This window comes from Coenobita brevimanus, chromosome 94 (genome assembly GCF_032717465.1).
Source record: "Coenobita brevimanus isolate Jiangsu-jjx chromosome 94, ASM3271746v2, whole genome shotgun sequence".
Classification (NCBI taxonomy): Eukaryota; Metazoa; Arthropoda; class Malacostraca; order Decapoda; family Coenobitidae; genus Coenobita; species Coenobita brevimanus.
This window is the reverse complement of record NC_137047.1, coordinates 20,901,940-20,922,334: the sequence shown is the minus strand read 5'-3', so window position 1 is coordinate 20,922,334 and position 20,395 is coordinate 20,901,940. Positions and strand designations below refer to the sequence as shown.

General features: G+C 39.7%; 1 protein-coding gene across 1 annotated transcript in view; it reads left to right on the top strand.

Annotated features, from left to right (window-relative positions):
- The window catches only part of Oseg5 (intraflagellar transport protein Oseg5), a 28,852-nt gene that overhangs the window by 5,359 nt on the left and 3,098 nt on the right, over positions 1-20,395 (top strand). Inside the window, exons 2-5 of the mRNA XM_080282576.1 lie at positions 1,951-2,114; positions 3,933-4,043; positions 15,820-15,998; positions 18,499-20,172. Of these exons, the coding sequence (XP_080138702.1) occupies positions 1,951-2,114; positions 3,933-4,043; positions 15,820-15,998; positions 18,499-20,172 (2,128 nt within the window). The remainder of the gene's footprint in view (positions 1-1,950; positions 2,115-3,932; positions 4,044-15,819; positions 15,999-18,498; positions 20,173-20,395) is intronic.

Here is a 20,395-nt window from a genome sequence, read left to right as displayed (position 1 = left end):
TTGACTTTTCTTCAAGTACTATACAAAAATATAACATTTTTGCTACGATTGCCTTTAGTCAGAGAGAGAGAGAGAGAGAGCTGGGGGGGGGGGAATCCAAACTGGTGAACTGGTTGAAGGGGGAAAAGAAAGAAAAAAGGTTGGGAACCACTGCTGTAGATGAAGGCGCAGATAGAAGGATAGAAACCGTAAGAGGGCAGTTTGGACATTAAAGATTTATGCCAGACTTGATCAAAAGCCTTTGAGATGTCAAGTGCGATGGCAAAGCTTTCGCCAAAGTCCCGAAAGGAGGATGAACTGAAGTCTGAAAGGTAGGTGAGAAGATCTCCAGTGGAGCGTCCCTGACAGAACCCATACTGGTGATCAGAAAGAAGCTTGTGATAGGAAAGATGTTTTAAAATTATTCTATTAAGAATAGACCCAAAAACTTTTGAGACACAGGTTGTTAAAGCAATTGGACGATAGTGAGATGGTTGGGAATGGTCACCCTTCACTGGGACTGGCTGAATGAAAGCAAACTTCCAGCAAGAAGAAGAGGTAGAAGTTGAAAGACAAAGGTGAAAGAGTTTATCTAGGTAGGGTGTAAGTACAGAAGCATAGTTCTTGAGGACAACAGGAGGGACCCCCTCAGGCCCATGTGCCTTGGTAGTATTGAGGCCAGTGATGGCAGAAAATACATCAGCTGAAGAAATTTTAATGTCAGCCATGAGAAAGTCAGAGGGAGGAAGTGATGGAGGAATAGCACCAGAATTGTCTAAGGTGGAATTGGAGGAGAAAGTCTGAGTGAAGAGATCTGCTTTATCAGTAAAAGAAATAGCTACAGAGCCATCAGAGTAGAAAAGAGGAGGGAAAGATGATGAGGTAAAGTTGTTAGAAAGGTTTTTGGCAAGGTGCCAGAAAGAGTGGGAAGAATTTGAGTTGGAAAGTTGAGAGCATTTAGTATGGATGAAATTATTTTTAGCAGGGCGAAGAACAGACTTAGCACTATTCCAGGCAGAAACATAAAAAGGATGTGATTCAGGGGTGGGTTGGCTCTAGTACCTTTTATAGGCCCTCTCCTTGTTGCGGACAGCATTAGAACAAGGCTGTCTTGCATTAGTCAAAGGATATGAAAAATAAATGAGTACAGGATCATACTGTGTTACTGAAAGTGAAAACTATACCAGTTTTACACTAATGTGGCCCATACTTTTGCCTTTTTGTAGCTTATTTCACATCCTTTTTATGGTACTTCTTCATGACTAAAGCTGTAGGCTCGCTTATGCCTCTGTGATGGGCCTCAATCACTTCCGTTTTCACTGCAGTGAAGAGAGTCCTCTACTTTTCCCTTCAGAAGAGGTGCCAGGAGATTCCTTACTAAAAGCTATTCTTCACAGTCACAGTAGAAGAACATTTGGCAAATTTGAGAGATGTGAGATGCGAACACAGTTGTGTGAATGCAATGAAAGATGCGGCAATGCTGAGGTTGATCACATGTGATTCAGTATGTCCACAGACTCTGGTCCTGCCTATGCGTACCAGAAGTAGCTCATCGCCTATTCCTGCCAGCATATCTCCAGCATAGCTCAAGTAGGTGGGAGAAACCACCTCCAACCTTGGCAACTGTGTTGTGAGTCACCCTACGTGTGGAGAGTGGTTCAGAAGGGCCGCATAATGTGCTCGATTTACCAACCATTATTTGGTATAGCCATAAAACAGTACAGCAGACCCAGAGGTGTTTGGAAGGGCCGCATGATGTGTCCCACTTATCGACCATTGTTCAGTATAGCTGATGAAAGTTTGGTGGGTTCTGAGGCGTTCGATAAATCCTAAATCTGTTATATCGAGGATTGATATAGGGAGGTTCTGCCGTAGTTTAATATTTCCATGCTCTCCAAATTTTTTATTTAATAAAAATAAAGCTGTTAGGGCTGTAAGAGATTTTTATTTACTGGGTACTTTGTGTGACAGGGATGATCATCAGCTTCTCCGGTGGAATTTAGTAACAAATGAAACAACCAAGGTGACAGAGTTTCCATCAGATGTCTATCCTCTTGAGCTTCATTGGCTTCCAAAATCTGCAGTGCAAAAGACAAAAGTTGGGTCTGAAGTTTTCCTGCTGACAGCAGCTGATGGTAAGACATATTTTCCATAGTACAGGTACAGTATGTACTCATCGGATACTTTACGTTGAACTTTATAAGACTGATTGTAGCAGATCTACCTAGTTTGACCAGCTTTTTTGAGTTTGACAAACTAATGAAATTTTCAATACAGCATAGTTGAGAATTGCCAGATAATGCCCTAAGAAGAGTAAAGATTGTTGAGGGAATAGACAGTTCTCAATGTGATGTTTTGGTTAATTAGTGAGGGGAATTAATTGCAGTACAGTGTCTGGGTGCAGTGATAGAAAACAAATGTACATGTGCTTAGAAAGTGGTAAGCAGAATGACAAATGGAAGGAAAGTAGTGGCTGATGATATGAAGTTCTTGAGGGAAAACAGAGGTCTGAGTGTGGCATGTATGAGGTTTTCATGGAGTTTTAGTGCCCACATTAACATATAGGTGTAATACTGGGCATGAAAACAGAAAGTTGAGGGCTAGAACAGTGGTAATGGGTTTAGTGACAAATGTCTGTGAAGTGATGAGTATGGATAAGATAAGAAATAATGTGATTTGTGAAAGATATGGAGTAAGAGGTTTTGTGAACAGTAGAAGTAAGAGAGTGTCCTTATATGATATGGTCATGTGGAGAGATTGACCATAAATAGGGTGGTTAAAAGGCTATATTTAAGCTTGTAGGTAGGAAGAGGCATGGTAAACCAAGATGATGGTGAATTGATGTGATAAATGAATGTGTGACAAGGCAAGTTATAGAGATTGATGAGGCTCAGGAACTTACAAGGAATGAAGCTGCATGAAACTGAATTTTGTACAGAGAAGTGCATGACAGGGCTTTGATACTCCTTTTTTAAATTTGATAATTGTCAGATATACTCTGATAAATAATAGGAAGTGCTTATGTGTGGGTAGATATGCTTGTGAGTAGAGTCTAGTCTGAGGGTCTGAATAGTGAGTGAATGAGTGTGTGGCCCATCTTGGATGTACTGGTAATTAGTTCCCCCCTCTCCATTTTTTTTTTTTTTTTTTTCCTCAGTCCACCTGTGGGTGGGCAAGAAATGATGCAGGTAATCCAGGAATAATAACAAGTAACCTGTATATATATATATATATATATATACAGTATATATCTATATCTGTCTATCTGTCTATCTATATATCTGTCTATATAGATATCTATCTATCTTTAGATAGCTAGATAGACATATCTATTTATCTATCTATCTATATATCCATATATACACACATACATACAGTAATCCCTCGGGTATCCAGACATCCATTATCCAAACAATCCAGTCTCCAGGTGTTGTGATCTGGAAGTTTGAAACCATTATTCATACATTTTTCCATTTTACAAGACAAAATGCTTGCATCCAAGTGGAAATTATGGCCAAGCAAACATTTTTGCCTGGCAGGGCCTTTTTTTTTTTTTTTTTTTTTTTTTCCCCACTCCAGGGTATCGCCCTGCAGTAGTGAATGCTTGTCTGTGGTTGATGGGTCTGCATGACCATGGTAGTTGCTTGGCTGTGGTTTATAGGTCTGCTTGACCAGATGGAGTAGTGTAAAACACCAGGAATAAGTGTTGTACTATGTACAGTACTGAACTGGTCGTTTACAACGACTTTCAAATTTAGGGTATGTATTAAGGGGAGCCAGGGGTGAAGTCCATTATCCAGACGGATCCACCATCCAGACATTATTTTCCTCTGTGGTGGATAATCGAGGGATTACTGTGTGTGTGTTTGTGTGTATGTGTATATATATATATATTTATATACAGTACACTGTATATGTTTTTTACACACTTTTTGTGTGTGTTCATATTGCAGGAAAATTTTACATAGTGGGTGTCAGTGGTCGTGTGGAGAAAACTGTTGAGGCTCATCGTGGTGCTGTGTTGACCTGTCGCTGGAGTCATGATGGGGCTGGCCTCGTCACAGGTTAAGTTCAAATTGTGGATCCACCTCATGTTATGCATATATGTGTGCATGTGCTTATTATTTTGTATGTAAAGAAGAAAGAACCAAAAGTTTGAAGCTCAAAAAGTTGTTCTGTCCAAGAAAAAAAGACAAAATAAGAGAACCCAGTTCAAGACATGTGCTTGTATTGATGCACTGATACATTACATTTAAAAGACGGGGTCATCGTGAGAGGAAAATACAACCTGATGGGAGAGTTCCATTATTGTCCTGCCCCATGTCTGAGGGACTTAAGAGTTTTGGTTTTCTGTAACTCTTTCATTAGAGAGCTGGACAGTAAAGGAGTGAGAGTGCACTGCTAGACATGGCTGCCATAATAGAGGAGGCATGTAAGCAGACAGTTCAAAAGAACAGAGACCATTTAAATAGCAGTAGCATAGAGATAAAGATGCAACAGTGTTGGAAGGAGAAAGAGGCTATGGAGAGTCTAAGGGAAGGAGAGTTGATGAGATAAAAAGTGTTTGACTACACCCTGTTTAGGAAGTCTGCATGTGGGGAGCATCTCCACACATAGGAGTTGTATTCCACACACAGGTGTAGAGGACCTCTGTGCAATATCAATAGCTGTGCGGGAATAAATTAGGCACAGGGTCAGCTAATCATACCTCAGTCTCATGGGAGTGGATTTTGCGAGGGAAATACAGTAATGTGATCTTTCCATGATCAGTCCCAAGAAAAAGAAACCCCAAGGATATTGAGAGATAATGATGGATTGAGCTATAGATTGTTGAATATTGAAGGATACACATGTGGGAAATGTTTACAGATCTAAAGATGTAGGCATTAATTTTTTGATGCATTAGAAACAGCAGGCTTCATTTGTCCCAGTCAGAAATATGAGCTAAGTCAGAAACCAGGTGTGCATGCTCTTACCTTATGGTCTTACCTAAACATGTTTACAGAATTGAATAAGGTACATAAAATTCTGTCCTCTGTTGCTGTCTTTGTTTCATGTACAGGGATACCCCAGTTTGACAATGCAATTGGTTAAGTAAAAACCCATCGTTAGGCAGGGTACTGTATAACAGGGTAGATTTAACATGTATAGGGATGCATTTTTGAGCCTTGGGTTTCCCCCCCAACCAAGTCCTAAATCCACCCAAATGAGTCCAAAAACAAGTTAAAAGCCAATCTAAATGGCCTAACAGCTGTAAAAGAAGCAAACCTAACCCTAACACCTGTAAATAACTCACTAAAACTGACAAATATAATCTGAAAATCGTCAAATATAAGTCTGGAGAAAAATCAGGCTTAGTATACTGTACCCCAAAATGACAATGTTCACCCCACCTATGGTTAAAATACAGTAATCCAAGTCTAAAAACAGTTTATAAATCAACCTAAACACACAATTTTAGTCTAAAATATCATCAAAATCGGTAAAAGAAAATCAAAACCCGTCATTAAATTGGAGTTTGGCCATTGTTAGGCGGGGTATGGTGGTATTTCTACCCCCATCGCTAAGCCAGGGTATCGTTTATTGAGATATACCTGTATAATAGCTCCAACATGCTTGCACATGTCAGCCTTGGTCGCCTAACAGTAGTCGTCCCTGCTGCCTAACCTCTAGCACCCTCTCTATTCAGTTCCTTATCCCAGAGGTCACGCTGTATGGCCTTGTTCCATGTCATTTTTGGTCTGCCTCTACCAGCTCTTTCCTTAGTCATCATACCTCTCACCCTCTGCACCTGGTTGTCATTATCCGTCTTCTACAAATGACCAAGCTATTTTAATCTACCCCTTCTCATCACATCCTTCCTCTGAACTTTTCATTCCCAATCCTAATCCCCCTAAGCCTGTCACTCAAAGATGGACTACACATCCATCTGATCATTCTCATCTCTGTATGTTTGAGCCTAAGATTTCCTCCATTTCTACTCCATACAATGTTACACTTCTAACACATGCTGCATACAAGGTACAATGGACAGTACATGTGTTTCCTGTCCTTTTTACCCCAGTCTGGCCTGAAATTGCCCTCTCCCTACCATGATTGCTAAGTTGTTATAACAGACTATAGTAGTACAGTACTGTACAGTACTAGTAACGAAAAGAATTGATATGTCAAGGATGTGAAATTATGGGCCAAGTTAGTCATTTTTAGTACTAAAATTGTTATTATATGCATTTATTTTTTATACAAAGTGGGTTCAGAAAGTATGCAACCTTTTGTTCTGAAAAAATAAATACCGTAGCCAACATGTTGAGCTAGGACACTAATCTCCGTCAAATTAGGCCCCTTCTTACTTGACAAACGTAGCCCAGTGTTCTTTCCACTGCCTGAAACATTTTTCAAAGTTGGTTTTTGGTATCTCCTACAGGTATTGTCGCATTCGTCATGATTTCTTCTCTTGTCTCAAATTGGTAACCCTTCTTTGGAGTTTTAAACTTGAGGAATAACCAAAAGTCGTTTGGAGTCATGTCTGGTGAGTAAGGAGCCTGCCGGACCTGGGGAATGTTGTGTTTGGCCAAAATTTCCTGAATCATTTGAGGAGAATGGGCAGGGGCATTGTCAAGGTCAGCTTCCAACATACTGCTTTCCAAAGGTCTGTTCTCTTTCAACAAACTGTGTCATGAAGACATCGGATAATGTTGAGGTAGTAATGTTTGATGACAGTCTGACCTTTTGTTGTATATTTGTGATGCACAACACCGCGATAGTTGAAAAAAACTGTCAACACGCGAGTGCATTTTACCTTACTATGGACCTGTCATGCTTTTTTTGGCTGAGGCGTCCCCTGCATGCATCCATTGGGATGACTGTGCTTTGGTTTCTGGGTCATACCTGTACATCCAAGTCTCATCTCCAGTGATAACAGTCTTCAGAAAGTCTGGATCGCGATTTGCACATTCCGGCTTGCCTTGAGCAACATTTGTTGGATAGGAGTTCACGATGGGTGCAACAAAGCACCTGCAGGAGATGCCAAAAACTGACTTTGAAAAATGTTTCATGCAGTGGAAAGAATGTTGGGTTACATGTGTCAAGTTAGAAGGGGCCTACTTTGAGAGGGATTAGTGTTCTAGCTCAACAGGTTAGCTAATTATTTGTTTAAAGCCTAAGGTCGGATACTTTCTGAACAGACCTCGTACGTGTTTATGCTTCAAATCCCACTTCACGGGGGGAGGGGCACCATCAGATATAATGGAGGTTTGGCTTTATCAGGTCAGGGTTCTCCCTAACTAGTCCATTACCGTATAGTGAGGGTCTGTTGTGTGTGTGTGTGTGTGTGTGTGTGTGTGTGTGTGTGTGTGTGTGTGTGTGTGTGTGTGTTGTTACCTAATTGTTCTTACCTAATTGTATCTTTACAAGAATGAATCGAGCTCCTACTGTCCTGTGTATTAAGCCTTTTTTATCATACATATCCCTAAATTTATGAATAGTTTTGGCACACACTATTTCATTCAGTAATGCATTCCACTGATCAACTGCTCTATTTGGGAAACTGAATTTCCGTACATCATTATCACCTCTCTTTCTGTACAGTTGTCTAGTGTCCTCTTAATGTTGCTTCCTCACTGATTATATGCTCATTTATGTCTATTTTCTTTTTTCCTGTGATGCATTTATATAACATAATCATGTCTCCTCTTTTCCTTCTCTCCTGTAATTTTGGGAGGTTTAATTTTTCGAGTCTTTCTTCATAGCTTAGGTCCCGTAAACTTGGTGCCCACCTTGTAGCGACCCTTTGTACCTTTTCAGTGTTATCTACTTGTTTTTTGAGATGTGGATTCCAGACTACTGATGCATACTCCAAAGTTGGTCTGATGAATGATATTATTATCTTTCTCACCATGTCTTCATTTATATATGTGAATGTTACCCCTCATATTAGCAAGCAGTGTGTACATGTTCCTTACTTTTTCATTTGTGTGGTCAGCTGGAGATAGTCTCTTATTGATAATCACTCCTAAATCCTGTTCCCATTCTGATGTGTGTAGGGTTGAACATCCTAACGTACAGTCCTAGTCTGGTCTTTTTTAATTTTTACCAAATTTTATTACATGACATTTGTTCACATTGAATTTCATTTGCCATCTATTGCTCCATTCATGACAATTAATTCCTTTTGTTGCTCTATGCAAGAAGTCTGTGTTTGTAATTTCCCTTTGTACTTTTCCATCATCAGCAAACATATTTAGGTAGCTTCCATTTCCAGTGTTGCCATCCATGTCATTTATATATTCAGTACTAAAAACATAAAGGGATGGGTCCATTATGATGCGAGAGGAGTAAACCAGCTCTGCTGTCGGGCCCTGCTGCAGATGTTGGTAATTGTGCAGTTGACCCTCATGCGGTGTGGTGCAGTGAAGATCTGTCCCTTCTTCCCTTGGGGCTAAGATGTGAATGAATATGTTTGTGTGGATGAGTAAATTGGGAGTGTGTTGTCCTGTTCCGGCTACCTCCCTTTCTTTGCAGGAAGCAGCCTAGGTGCATAGACAGAGATAGAAAAACACAATTGGTGCCAGCACCGAGCCTTGTGGAACTTCACTTGTTACTTCTGTCCATGATGAATAATATCCCCATAGCACTGTTCTCATTTCCCTTTTACTGAGAAAATCTTGCATTCAGTTGTACAGTATACCTTGGATTCCTCCTTGATTGTACAGTTTCCATGAAAGTCTTTTGTGTGGTTCTCTGTCAAATGCCTTCTTGAAATCCAAATATATGCTGTATACCCAGTCATCTCTATTCTGTATTATTTCTGTAACTCTATCATAGTAACTTAACAGGTTAGTGACATGATTTTACCTTTCTAAAACCAAATTGTCTTTCTGTTATCATATTGTGTTTTTCCAGGTGATTTACCCAAATTCTTCATATCAGTTTTTCTAACATCTTGCTTACAGCGCTGGTCAGTGATACTGGTCAGTAGTTAAGAGGATTTTGTCTATTTCCATTCTTGAAAAGGGGCACAATGTTTGCATTCTTCCAAATAACAGGTAGTTTTCCTTGTCTTAAGGATTCTCTGAATATTAATTGTACTGGACTGCTTAGCTCTTTTGCACATTCCTGTAATACCCAACACGTAATCTCGTCAGGACCATTGGCTTTTCTCCTGTCTAATTTCCTCACCTCTTCCTGGACTTCTTGTTTTGTTATACGTATATTTGTTAGTATGTGTGGGCATGCTTGTGTGTTTTCATCTCTCGGAAATCTTCTTTCTTTATTAAAAACTGACTGGTAATTTTTGTTTAGTATGTCACAAATATGTTCTTCATTTATATAGATTTTCCCCTCATTCATAATGGATTGTAGTTTGTCCTTAACTTCTGCTTTGCTTTATATGTAGTTGTAAAACAACTTAGGCTGATCAGTACATTTATTTCTAATATCTTCCTCAAACCACCTTTGAGCTTCTCTCTATCCTTCTGCAATCATTTCTTTCCTACTTGTAGTAGTTACATGCTTTCTTACTTTTGTGTCGTGTGTATCTGATCCACAGCAAATCTCTTTTCCCCTTTGCATTTTTACAATCCGTATTAAACCAGCATCCTCATTTCTGTGTCTGCAGCGGGACCTAATTTTTATAAAGTTCACAGAATCCTTTATATACAACATTTATATCTTGTCCTCTTAGCTCCTTTTCCCAATCTCTGTTGTTGAAGTACTACTTTAGGTTATGATAGTTACCCTTTTTTGTAGTTTAGCCTCTTTTTGTAATTTCCTTTACCTCTGACTATGTCATATGCTATCCTGAAATTGTAGTCTAGTACTGCATGGACACTTTTGCCGAATGGGGGGTGGCAAATTATATTGTCAGTTTCATTTTCATGCTAAGTAAATATGAGATCTAATAATGAGGAGTCTTCTGGTCCTCTTTTTCTGGTGTTCTCCTTTACATGCTATGTTAGAAAAAACTCCTGTATAAGATCCAAAAGCTTCTGGTCACGACAACTTTCATGGCTTCTTACATCTAAAGAATTCCAGTTCATATTTGTGTTAAAATCTCCAATTAGTATAATTCTTTCAGATTTTTCTTCCATTCTGCTTAGTTGGGTTCTTAAGCTCTGAATTGTCTTTTCTGCCCCATCCTTATATTCACCTCTATCCCGTGTGTTTGTCTTGGGTGGCATATATAAATTTGCCACAATTATTATCCCTTTTGATGTACTAATGTCTGCTGCAACTAATTCTGCTTGTGAGGGTATGTCTGTTTCTATCTTTTTTACTTGGAGTCTTTTCTCTGGTAGTATCATGACTCCTCCCCCTCTTTTTAACTTTCTGTTTCTTCGCCAAATATTGTACTCATCCATATTTTAAAAGTTGTTTGATATCAAAAGGACTAATTTTGTTTCTGTTAGACAAATAATATGAGACTCATTTTCCATGATATAGTCTTTCATCTCTTATATTTTGGATACCATTCCATCTACATTTGAGTACATTAAGTTAGCCATATTGTTCACATATTTGACATTGGTCAAGTCTGCTATCTTACTTTTATTCAGTCCCTGCCGTTTATGTACCATTTTTTTTTACTTGCAATCCTACTACTTTGTAAAACAGATTCTCTCTTCATCACATCTTGCATCATTCTTTCTTTTTGCTTCTTCCCTCTTTTTCTTTAGTAATCCCCTTTCCTCTAGAGTTAGGCACCTTTTTATCAGCACTTCTTGTTACTCCTCTGATTCCTTAAGTTTGTTAGCATTTTTTTAATACCTCTTCTACAGTGTTCCCACTTTGGGAGGTTACTTTCAGGGGCCATGACATGTTCCTCTCATGTTTCCCTAATCTCATAAATTCCTCTACATCTTTCTCACAGATTTCGTCTGATACTACTTTCAATATATTCATTATATTTACCATCTTGTTGTTATCTCTGGTGATTCTATTCCATATTTTTTCTTCACCTTTACCGGTGATGACTGTAGATCTGTTAATCCCAGCTGTTTCCTTTATTAGCCTTGGTTTCTTCCTTATGATGTCTTTCATCTCTCATGTCATGTCTTTTGTTTCAGCCTTGTTTTTTAGATCTTGACATGTTTTGGCTACTTCTGCCCATGTATTTTGTACTTCTTCTGTGTAGTTTCTCATCATTTCATTTTCCTGAGTTATCTTCTCATCAATGTCTCTACTTTCCTCTATCAGATTATCTGCTTGTGTAATTATGTCTTTATCATTATTGTACTCCTTCAAAACTCTTTCGTGGGTGACTACTGTATTTCCCATTTTGTTTATTTTCTTCCTCAGAATGTCTGCCTTAGCCTTTAGCTCACCTATTCTTGCATCTTTTCAGTTTAATTCCTTTACCAGTTCCTCATTTTTTACCCCTTTTTGGTACAGTTCCTTCCTTATTTCATCCAGTTCCAGTTTGAAAGTTTGTTCCAATCTGTTTACTTTCTCTGCTAGTTTATTAAATGTATCCAGTTCCACCAGGTCTGTGTAATCATCATTTTGTTTTTTACTGTTTCCCTTCCTCTTACTTAGTTGCACTTCTTGAAAGTATGCCAGCATATAGAAATATACTTTCTACTACAGTTTAGCATTTCTGTTCTGTCATTGTTGGAATTTACGCGGGGCTCGTCTGTTTACCCAACTCGGCGCCTGTCGTCTGCTAACACAGCAAACTCCTTAAGGCTCTGACCACTTGATATACTTCCTTTGGACAGCACTTCCTCGCTTCTACTTAATCTACAACCATTTATAATTTGCTTAACACTGAGCTTGACTCATTTCTAGATACACCCAGGTATTTTTCAGCTGAGCAGAGTTTCAAGCACAGCAACACACGTCCGCTCTGTCCGGACGTGTGTATGTGTTTGTGTGTGTGTGTGTGTGTGTATGTATAGATACTATACAGTATAAATATATATATATATATATATATATATATATATATATATATATATATACAGTACACCCTCATTATCGACGGGGGTTAGGTACCTAAGATACCCGTCGATGCCTAAAACCGTCGATACCGATTTTCATCTGGTCAGGTACCTTTACTTATATATTTTAGTATCCCTTCAATCATTCGCGTGTAATATGCAGGTTAGTTTTAGTGTTTCTTAGAAATAAATTAGTTAGGCAATTGAAAAACTGAATATCATAATAAAACTACTTATATTAAGCAAAGAATTATGGAAAAAATAGCATAATCTCTGATGTTAATGCATAGTGGTCGTACACTGGACCTCAACTTGTAATGGCTGCTGTATCATAACTTCTCTCTCCACTTGCACCTCACTCCATCTAAAAATAAAAGGCGAAACCAGCAGTTGTAGCCATCCATATGTTTACATAACCGAGTGTGTAAAAAAAAAAAAAAAAAAAAAAAAAAACGAAAGCAGCAGTGGCGGTCATTCATACGTTCTAATAACTGAGAGTGTGAGGCAAGTGTTACGTTAGATCAGCTGTTCGCACCGATCTTCACAACACACGCCGGTGCTGCTAGCTCATACCAGAGAGACCACGCTCTCCTATTTACTTTCATTCTCAAGAGCTTCCTTTCATTCTTGATATTCCATTTCTCCCAGACCTAAATTTTCACGACTGTATGGCAGTTTATACTATCAAAGATGAATCTTAGCCTAGCTTTCGCTAGGATCTTCTTTTAGGAAAATTCAACTCTCCTTATGCTCGTATATTTCATATTTAATCTCTGCCTAACTTTTGCAAGAAATATCCTTTATTGACAAAAAATCCAACTCGTCTTTAACATTATAACAAATGATACAGGAGCATGGGTTTTATCATATGTCCTTCTGCATTACCACACAACAGCACAGACACACGATCTTTTGCTGCTTTAAAGCCTGGCGCACTTTTCTCCTCCTTCGAAATGTACGTTCTTTTAGGCATTTTCTTCCACCACAGGCGTGTTTCGTCCGCATTAAACACTTGTTCATGCCTGTACCCTTTCTCCCTTATAAGTTCAGCAAAGTCACGTGGATACGATTCTCCTGCTATCTGATCTGCTGAAGCTGCTACACCAGTCATCCTAATGTTATGTAGGCCATACCTTTTCTTAAAATTCTCGAACCAGCCCTTGCTGGCTGCAAATTTCTTTTGCCTAGAAGCACCAACATTACTAGGCCTATCACCATCGTCATTACTTTCATCACCATCATCACTATTTTCACCTGCCTCACTTTCATCACCATTATCTTCGCCAACACCACTGCTTTCACCAGCAAACCGAGCATAGAGTTGTTTTGCTTTGTTTCTGATGAACTGGGAGTCTAGCGGCACGTGTCGACGGTTTAAGTCCTCAATCCAAATATTCAGTGCCTTTTCCATTTTCACCAAGGCATCATCTCTCACATGCATCGTTACTTTAGCCGATCCTGGTGTGCACGAAGCCAGAGCATCTTTAATGTCTTTTTCTCTCCGTTTTATGCCACAAACACTGGACTCATTCATGCCATACTCGCGACCAACCGCTGCATAGCTCATTCCACTTCTAAGTTTTTGTAATATTTCGTTCTTTACTTCCAAGGTAAGTACTTTCCTTGCTCTCTTAGCTGCCTTATTTCCAGTTGGAGTGTTACAAGGGCGCTTCGGAGCCTTGATGATCGCGAAAGCACGATAGATGTGGCTGAACACGATATGAGAACAACAGACAAACGTGTACTGATGCTGTTGTTTGTTGGGTCGGCGGGAACATGCCGCGAGCAGCCAGAGACACCTGGCAGGATGGCGCGCAAACTTGCTAGGAGGTGCCAATACAATTCTTTATTTTTTAATTTTTTTAATAATAATAATTTAACTCCCAGGAGACAAAAAAACCGTCGATAATCAAATCCGTCAATAAAAAAAACGTCGATAATGAGGGTGTACTGTATATATATATATATACATATATATATATATATATTTATATTTGTTGCAGCCGTGGCTCAGTGGGTTAGAGTGCTCCGCTCTGACCGAAGAGTCGGAGGATCGAATCCACCCAAGGGTCATTGGTAGACATCAGGAAGGGCATCCGGTCATAAAATGCTACACACTCCAGTCCAAAAGTCCTCTACCCAGGGGCAATGCCTTAGCCCTTCAGGGATACCAGACATAAACCCAAATTATTTATTATTATTATTTTATTATATATATATATATATATATATATATATATATTTATATTCATATAATATATATATGTATATATATATAGAGATAGATAGATAGATATAGATAGATAGATATGTATGTATGTATGCGTGTTATTACAACCCAGCAGTCACAATGGAGAAAGGGAATTTTCAGGCCAGGCTGGAGCAAAAAGGGTAGAAAACACATGTATTGTGATCCATTGCATTGCACATAGTGACCATTGTTCGTTATAGCATAGTTTGGTGGGCTCTGAGGTGTTTGTTAAAGCCAAAATCCGTTACATCGAGGTTCATTGTAGCATGGGTCTACCGTATATGATACTTTTAGGTCTGCATCACATACATCTATCAAATAGTAATGCTTTCATATCAAGTGTAAAAATTAGGTGCCAAACCCTTGTTGTATGCTTCACCATTTATGTGTCCATCACCCATCTTTGACTCCTTGTATTTCCTTAGTCTCATCAACTTCCATACCTCACTTTACCTCACATTTTCACTTACTCATTTGCAATATCCACCCACCCTTTTCTTGAGCTACCAGCACTTTCTTTTTAGGTTTCCAGTATGGGTAGATTTGCACCCAGACTCCGTGCTCTGCAGGTTGGATTAATACGCTATGATCCACAATGGCTCCAGATTAGATCAGCCCCTAAAGACTGCAATTTTCCCACCTGTCTGGCCCCAGAACTGCATTTACAGTCTAATTTTTCAGCTTTCACCAAGATTAATTTTCATCTTACAGATTTCAAAAGCTTGATTTTATACACAGAAAGTGTATACGGTATTTCACTTTCATTTGTTTAATTGTCACCGACTGTCAAAGAACGTCAAAAATTAAAATTGTTACTCTTCACGCATAGAGAGAGAGAAAAATAAAATTGCACCTAAATAAATTTTGGTCTCAGATTTGAAGAGCTTGATTTTGCACACGAGAAAATGTATATTTCACTCTTGTATGTCTAATAGTTGCTGCACTGTCAACTGTCAAAAATAAAAAAAAAGCTACCCTCTCACTATGAACAAGAATGGGACAACATAAGGGGGAATAGGGAGGTGGATGGAGTGTAGGGGGGCATCAGGAGTGGGAGAATGGGGGAGAATATGACTGCCACACACAACCAATATGGTCTAGAGGAGGTATGGGGGTGATTTGGATGAGAGGAACCATTGAGGACAGGGCCCAGTGGAACAGAGGAGGGTGGAGAAATGTTGGGGGAGGGAGGGGAGTTCCCTCCCCCACTGCATCTAGGGGGACCAATCAGGCCAGACACCACCAGATATTGTGGTTTCCATTGGGTATGTTTTATATATGTCATGAAAGAGATGGGGATACCTCGCACCAGTCTTTGGTGGTTCGTTGCTGTACATACCAAGGCCCGAAAACATCGATAGATGTTCATAGGACTTCAGGGCTTAATGGTAGCATGACAGCAGAAGATGGAGTGACATAGAGGCAATTCGTTTGTGGTCACTCCTTCTGGGATTATAGCATCTGGCTGTAGTTTGAAAAGCTGACTAATCAAAGTTATCGTCTACCAGATCTTCCTAAACAGCAAAAATTCTGTCTTTCTGTCTATCACCCAACCAGCAAAGAAAAAATAAATGTTACCAGTATGAAGTATTTTCAAGTATTTTCATTTCAGCAATACTGTACATCAAGACGCAAATATTTCCTTCCTTGCAGCGGGTGAGGATGGTCTGGTGAAGATTTGGTCTCGGAGTGGAATGCTGCGATCAACCCTAGCACAGGTTTCTGTTCCAGTGTATGGGGCTGCCTGGGCACCAGATTCTGATGCCATCCTTTACACCACTGGCACATCACTTATTATCAAGCCTCTTGCACCCAACTCTAAGCCTATACAGGTTATTCTTATTTGATTTTACCTATGTTACTGTATAAGATGTCAGACTGTGGTAGGTGGGGGTGCTCACAATCCATTCATTCGATGTAGTGCTGCTCTCGGGTGTTTGCTCTTTCCTCTCCTCCATCCTTCTTTCCTTTCATCCTCTTCTGTCTTTCTTTCCTTCATTCTTTCCTCATCCTTCTGCCTACGGGTGACTTTACACTCCTCTTCTGTCTAACTTTCCTTCATTCTTTACTCCTCCATATGCCTGTGGGTGACTCTACACTGAGTGACAAGCCAAATGATTTTCTGTACACCAGGAAACCATTTACTACTCTGGCTGGTAACCATATAGCCAAATTTTGGCGCATGGTGGTTTAGTGGGTAATTATTGCGCTCCAGTCGGATTGAGCCAGTGAAGGTTTATATCCAAGGAGTGGTTGGGGTTTATTGCTCATGTAATGCCACTCATGGATGAGTGAGGCTGGTCACTCTCATCTTAAATGTCAGGACCAACTTGCCTAGCCCCGGGCTGCTACGTTCCTCATGGGGCAACGTAGGACTGGATGATGAATGAATAAGATGTCAGATGTATGGGGGTGGTACTTACTTACTTTCTTATTACAGTATTATAATTTCTTCATTAGAAATTAATTGCCATGTCCTCGGGGATTGAAGAGAATGTTCTCTTCAGTATGTGTTCTCTTATACAAGTTGTGATTGGTGAACAGAAGAGTTGAAGCTCCCTGCTCTTCTCCATAGTGGCATAGGATTGTAGAGGCTGAATCCCTGGTGCAAATGGCCTTTAGTCTCCCACAACAGAGTAAGAAGGAGACTGTCTGTACTGTAGCTTCTTTTTCCTATTATCCATGTCCCCAAAAGAAATAAAGGAGCTTTGTACGAGGTCTCCTCATCCCTGTTGAATATGGGAAATTAAGTCGGGATACTGAAGTTGAAGCAAAAAAATTTGTTGTACAGTGCTTGAGTTTTTAGTGTTTAATATACCATGCGATGTTAAACAAGTTTAATTAATATAGTGCAAAAATTTTTATATTAACCTCCATAGTGCTGATTTTTTTCTAACAATTCACCTCTCAGAGACATTCTTTTTAGTTTTTTGTTTTGTGGGGGAAGTGAGATATAAACTTGGGAGTGAGATTTGCTTATGCATCACTGTACAAGTTTATTTCAGTTTAGGTTTAAGTCTGTTTAACAGTGACAAAGCCTCTTGCATAATACCACTGGATGTAACCCAGGCTTACGGTCACAGTTCTTTATGATACTGGTAGATTAGCTTCCTTGACTTATGATTGCCAATCTTTAGAATACCTATTAATCCCTTTGTGCACAGTGGCTCAAAATGAGTCAAAACTGTGTTAATCTGAAGGGGAACCTATGATGCACTTGTCAGTGTTGGTCTGAAGGGATGCAAATTAGGCAATTGTGGACAAAAATATTCACCAAAAATTATGTTTTAGCATGAAATGCGTCAATATTTGGTGCGTCGTAGGGGAGGGTGTCTATTTCCAGGCCAACACTCTCAAATAGTCGGTATTCTCTTGGTTTTCGGTTCATGGGGGAGGGGGAAGGCGTCTGGAATTTTTGGTGATTACTCGAAAATATTGGTTGTATCAGAATTCTGATAAACCATGTGAAAGCTTGTGAAATTCTGCATCTAGACATATGGCAAGTTCTTGCATTATGTGGGCAAAATTTTATGCTAGAGCATATGGCAGTTATTTTCACTGTTGAACAAGAATATTCTCACCTCATTTCGGTACTTTCACAGTACTTTTACTCATGAATTTTGTATGTTTTTATTAGCTTGTCATATGGTATAAACATCAGGGAAGATGGTGGTATACAGTTTGTATCATTATAACCAATTTCTGTGACAAATAAAAGACATGGGAATGTTTTCATCTGTGTGCAAGTCTATCCGGCACTCGTGGCATTTTCTCTGATCATGTCATACACACTTACAGAAAACTTACGGTACTCAAGGGGGTTAAAGTAGAAATCATATATATTGTTGTTCTGTATGTTAGCTTGGATGTGTCACATTCTCAACCCTTTATCTTTTATTATTCCTCTTCCAGCATTCCTCCACATTTCTGTACCAGTACTGTATATTGTTCCACTTCTTTCTAGTTTTTTCATCTTCTTTAAGTTATCCCACTCATTTCACTGTTGTTCAGAATTTCAACCTCCGTCTTGTCCTTCTGTATTTGCTTTTTCTGCTGGCTAATTCTCACATGTTCATTTTTAGTTAAAGCAATATTTTGCAGTGGTAAGATTTGTTAACATTTGTGTATCACTTTAATATTAATTACATAAACTGTTCTGATTTCACTCAAGTAGTCATTCATGAGTTTTGGACCTGTTACTCTTTGTCTTCTGTTTGCCTGTGTCAGGTTAAAAGTTTGAAGATTTTAAAATTCTAAATTTCTTTAATCACATTATTATAGCACAGAGCAAAGTGAGTTTTGTTCTGTATCTAAGAATAATATGTGTTTCAGTGGAAAGCCCACGATGGACTAATCTTAAAGGTGGCCTGGAACCCAAACACTGGCCTGATCCTGTCTGGGGGTGAGGACACTCGCTACAGAGTCTGGGATAACTTTGGCCGCCAGTTGTACTCCTCCTCTCTTCACCAGCATCCTATCACCTCCCTGGCATGGTCTCCTGATGGTCAGCTCTTTGCTGTAGGGTCATTCAACACACTTCGTCTGTGTGACAAGGCTGGTTGGTGTCACTCTTTAGAGAAACCCAGCACAGGAAGCATATTCAATTTGGCTTGGTCCAGTGATGGAACACAAGTGGCAGGCGCTTGTGGTAATGGGCATGTAATTTTTGCACATGTCATAGAGAATCACCTGGAATGGAAGAACTATGAGGCGACTGTGACTAGTCGTAAGAGTATTGCATTGCGTGACGTCACAAATGAAGCCTGGGAGAAACTTGAGCTGCGAGATCGCATAATTAAAGTGTCACTCTCATATGGCTATATGGTTATTGTGACATCATCTCAGGGCTACATCTACTCCACACGTAACTGGAACACACCCTTTATTTTTGAACTCAAAGAATCCAGTGTTAGCCTTATTGTTCAAGCAGAGAGACATTTTTTATTGGTAGATGGAGCAAGTGTCTATGTCTATGCATATGATGGTAGAGTCATGTGTGCACCACGTTGGCCAGGGATGAGAACAGATGTGCTAAACAGCCACACTGTCTCACTCTCTAATGATACTCTGGCCATTCGGGATAAGACAGATGAAAAAGTTGTTCACCTTTTTGATGCAACAACAGGAAAAGGTTTAAATGATGGCAAGCCTTGGTCTCATAAGCTAGAAATTCTAGAAATAGCATTGGATAAAGTTGGAACACCACATGAGAGGCGAATGGCTATTGTTGATCGTAACAGAGATCTGCTTTTAGTAACACTACAGCGAGTGGGATCAATGGGCCGGGCAGTCAAGCTGGGAGGAATGGTTCAGTCTTTATGTTGGAATGATGGAGCAAATATGCTGGTGGCACTCCAGGATGCCAAGTTCACAGTATGGTTCTACCCAGCAGTTGTTTTTGTGGACCGAGACCTGTTGCCTTTAACTACCCTGGAAAAAGATGCTGCTGAATTTGGTAAGAATGCTGCAGTAGACAGTTTCTTGGACAACTTAGTGACAGTGAGGCGTGCTGATGGCAGTCTGGTTACCTCTTCTGTGTCACCATACCCAGCATTGCTTCACAACTATGTAATAGCCAAACACTGGGATGATGCAGTCAAACTGGCCAGGTTTGTTAAGGATGATATTGTATGGGCATGTTTGGCTGGAATGGCCACTGCCAACAAAGAGCTGAACACTGCAGAAGTAGCATATGCAGCCATCAATGAGGCAGACAAGGTACAATACATCCACCACATCAAAGAAATCCCCATCAAGGAGGCACGCACAGCTGAAATGGCATTGATGGCTGGACATGTTGGGGATGCTGAAGCTATCCTGGTCCAGTCTGGATTACATTTCCGTGCCATCATGCTGAATCTGACCACGTACAACTTTGAGCGTGCCCTGCAACTGGCTGTCAGGCACCGTACCCATGTTGACACTGTGGTTGCTTACAGACAGCGCTACCTAGCTCGCTTTAACAAGACTGAGACAAGTAAAATCTTCAGCCAGTATGAAAAGCAGGTACGTATTGCTCTGTATTGTACTTTTTGTTTATGAGGGTGTAGTTATAAGTACAATAAATATACTTATTATGTCAGTTATTTTCACTGTTGAACAACAATATTCTCACCTCATTTCGGTACTTTCACAATACTTTTACTCATGAATTTTGTATGTAATTTGGGGGAAGTGGTGGCTGAATCGGTAGAGAGGCGGCCTGCAGTCTTGATGGATGCAGGTTCGA